This window comes from Volvox carteri (assembly GCF_000143455.1).
Source record: "Volvox carteri f. nagariensis unplaced genomic scaffold VOLCAscaffold_6, whole genome shotgun sequence".
Classification (NCBI taxonomy): domain Eukaryota; kingdom Viridiplantae; phylum Chlorophyta; class Chlorophyceae; order Chlamydomonadales; family Volvocaceae; genus Volvox; species Volvox carteri.
Genome location: NW_003307549.1, coordinates 1,005,573 through 1,009,310, shown reverse-complemented (window position 1 = coordinate 1,009,310; position 3,738 = coordinate 1,005,573). Strand labels below are relative to the sequence as shown.

Below are 3,738 nucleotides of genomic sequence, written 5' to 3'. Positions count from 1 at the left end.
GTGGAAGCAACCCGTCTCAGGAGCTACTAATCCAGTTGCTAGGGGGAGGTCCATAGCTCCCAGCCAGGCTGCCATAGGGATAGGGATAGACCTTGTATGAGTGGATTCATAATTTTACATATACACATGACAAATTAGGGCAGGCACGTCAATGACGGCGGCAAAACATACACGCCCCCCTCCCCCAACCAGCCCCTCCATAGCATCAGGAACAAGAAAGAGGGCAACGGGTAACGAATTCACAAAGAAAAACAACACTGGCACATATGTGGCCCACTCCCACCTGCCTACATAAAACGAATCTGCCGTGTTCCGATAGACATATCGGAGTACGACAGCTTTTTGACGCCCCACATAAAACACATAACAGCCCCGACCCTCCCTCCCATCTTACCTCCATTCCCGGCTGGACGTCGGCCCCACCTTCCGAGGCCTGCTGCACGTGCAGCACGTGTATGGAACTTGACAATTAGGGCAGGCACGTCAATGACGGAGGCGAAACATACACGCCCCCCCCCCCAACCAGCCCCAGCCACCCTCCATAGCATCAGGAACAAGAAAGAGGGCAACGGGTAACGAATCCACAAAGAAAAACAACCCTGACACATATGTGGCCCACCCCCACCTGCCTACATAAAACAAATCTGCCGTACTCCGATAGCCATATCGGAGACGACAGTGTTTTAACGCCCCACATAAAACACATACGAGCACCGACCCTCCCTTCCAACTCACCTCTCCAAGCGAGCCCAATTCCTCCTCACGGTGGCCACCCGCCTCCATTCCCGGCTGGACGTCAGCCAGGAATAACTAATGTTAGTTTAGCGACAGTGAGTGGCGGTGAGTTCTATTTAGATGTTACTACAAGGCATACTAAAAGATAACACAAGTCCCTTATCCCAATTGAAGCTGTTCTGAATACCTTCTTACTTAAAGCGGTTCCGATTAGCGACAATATTTGGCCCATATCGTGCTCGACTGAGTTGGGAGTCATGGCTACGTGCTTTGTTCTTTCATAATGAAGATATTTGTTTGATGGAGAGGACATTGAAGCCATAATAGCCAAAGCCGTACATTGGAGCACCAATACAGGTGGCAAACACCTAATTAGGTTTATAAACCTCACTTATGATGCATTCACCAGTTATATTCATGCTTTCCATTGTGCTTTCGGGGCTGCACATCTACAGTAACCTCATCCAGACAACTGTCCCGTAGCTGCTGAGCCTTGGCGCTACACGTCTCCGGACTGCCAAATGGCCGTAGGTAGAGAGCAGGTCGTCAGGACAAACAATGTCTCCCTGCGCTCATATTGGCTGGCAAACATTTTAACTAACCTCATCATAACTTTTGACACATTCAGCGGGCATATCTGTGCCTAATTATCACACTTCCAAGGTTTCACATTAACCAAGCTTCTAGCTGGTGAGTAATTACTCACCAGGTTATAATTATAACCTGCAGGCAGTTGTCTGGACAGCTGTCAGGTCTGGACAGCTGTCCAGACAACTGCCCCGTAGCTACTGAGCCTGACGAGTTACACGTCTCCGGACTGCCATAGGGGCTGTCTAGGGATAGGAGCCAGATATGGCATGCTGCCCCACCTAAGGCCGCAGGATCCTGCACACTCCGGAGTTGCACACTCCGGATCTGGAGTGTGCAAGCACACTCGTACACGTACAACCGGTGCGTCTAGAGCGTCGGAAGCAAGTATGCTTTGCAATTTTAAATCCTCGATACAGAATTAAAGAATGGGTCGATTAAGTGCGACAGGGTACTTAAGTACGCTTCGTGCATATGCACGCCCAAATCTGAACGGATCCGGAATTCCGGAATTCCGGAAGAGTGTCTTGGAAGACACTGGATCCGGATCCAGTGAATAGACAGGACAGAGGAATAAACAAAACATATATAAATTCATTGTAAAGGATGATATATAGAACGTGCCACGGTGCATTAGGTAGGCCTGAAAATAGATGGTCAAAAGATGAGTGATGCATCATCTGTAAAAGTTTTCATATGAAAACTTTTACAGACGGGGTATAACCCGCGGGTACCCTATGGCAGTATATGAATATCAGGAATGTACAATAGCAGTACGGTATAACATGCACTGATATAAGTGGATGTTCACACGATGCAGTCTTAGCCAGTAGCTACTACATTGTATTTCTTTTGCCCCTGTATTTAATCACTATCTTTGACCAGCTACCAGTGATGCTCGTTGTCTCTTCGATTCACAGGCACAATCTGGTCACCACCTCCAGAAACCCCGACACCTCCAGGAAGCCCGCCACCACCTACCGCAGGTAAGGATTACAGTCAGCGATGACCTAGCGTGACTGGAATACAGCTCTAAAACATGCTACCTTGCCAGGACAGGACTCGTGTTCTGATAATGTGGGCACACATGCCAATGTTAACATGACTAATAATCAGGATATGTACCTAGGGTACAACACCTTAAAATTCAGGTGTTGTAGTCGGGGGATGGGGGAATATTAACATTCCCCCAGCATATATATGACTACGAGCTATAGTACTATAGCCCCGACTAGCCGACTAGTCGGGGCTATTCGGGGCATGTCATCTCAGCGGGAGAGGAATGTAGTAGCTGTACATAGTACGGCACACATATCTTCTGTAACGTTAACTACGCGCTAAGTTGCTCCCCCCGCATCATAGCTAGCGGCCTTTTCAGTGGCCAGCTACTACATGTACATGTACACTTTCTTGAAGCAAAGGGAGCACAGTGGAATGCCTATGTCTGTGTTTAGCCAGGTGCATACTGAATACATGCACATATGTACACACATGTCCCTACGAACACGGAGGCGGTTTAAGAACGTTCTTAAGTCAGTCTTAGCCCAGCCAAATTTGGATAACCAAAAGTTCTTTGACCGTTCTAAGAACGTTCGTATGACCTCCGTTTATCTTAAAACCATTCTTTAATTTTCTTTAGCATTCTTCATGGCCCAGAAGTCTTATGGATTCTCTTTTATTCATTGGGATGCTCTTATACGTTCGTGTGGGCAGGCAACTAGCTAGCAAATTTCTCCAAGCCCTTCTTCCCCACACTAGTACTCTTGGCTTGCTTGCGTGGCCTGCCATCCAACGGCCGTGGCACTAGAAGCTTCTTAAGGCCTTTTAGTGCCTAGGGCGCCCTAGGGCGGTGAAGCCTCTTAGGATCCTAGGGAGAGAGGCCTCTGAACCCCTGTAGTAACGAGGGGCTCCTCGTTACTGACCCCGGGGTCAGTAAGCCCACCCAGGGGTAGGGAGTTAACCAGGTAAAGGGAGGTGGCAACACGGGCATGTCTGAAGCAGGACGGCGGGTGTGCAACCTTACCCTGGGAAAGGGTACTACTAGTAGTATCCTACTCTCCCTACTTGGAGACATGGGAGAGAATATAGTCCAGGCTTCCATAAATGCGCCCAAAGAAGCTTGCCCCTATGCATACCCATCTCATGCACCTTCCTCCACCCACATCTGCTTCATCTATCTACGCCTGTGCATGCATGTACAACTGCCTCACCTACCTTGACACATATGCATGCATGTAATGTAATGTAAGCATACAACTGCCTCACCTACCTTGACATATGTCAAGGTCATATGTAATGTAATGCATTACATTACATTACATTACATGCATACATGTCATGCCCATCTCACATACACCTAGGTGTATGCGATGAGGCGGGCCTGCCTCATCACGCCTCAGATCAGGCATGTGTGTG

The 3,738-nt window shown here is 48.4% G+C and overlaps 1 protein-coding gene across 1 annotated transcript in view; it reads left to right on the top strand.

Moving 5' to 3' along the window:
* VOLCADRAFT_87678 (uncharacterized protein) overlaps nucleotides 1-3,738 on the top strand; it is a gene marked incomplete at both ends in the record, with an annotated part of 7,616 nt that overhangs the window by 3,568 nt on the left and 310 nt on the right. The window contains 3 exons of the mRNA XM_002947451.1: nucleotides 745-830; nucleotides 2,244-2,309; nucleotides 2,686-2,781. Of these exons, the coding sequence (XP_002947497.1) occupies nucleotides 745-830; nucleotides 2,244-2,309; nucleotides 2,686-2,781 (248 nt within the window). The remainder of the gene's footprint in view (nucleotides 1-744; nucleotides 831-2,243; nucleotides 2,310-2,685; nucleotides 2,782-3,738) is intronic.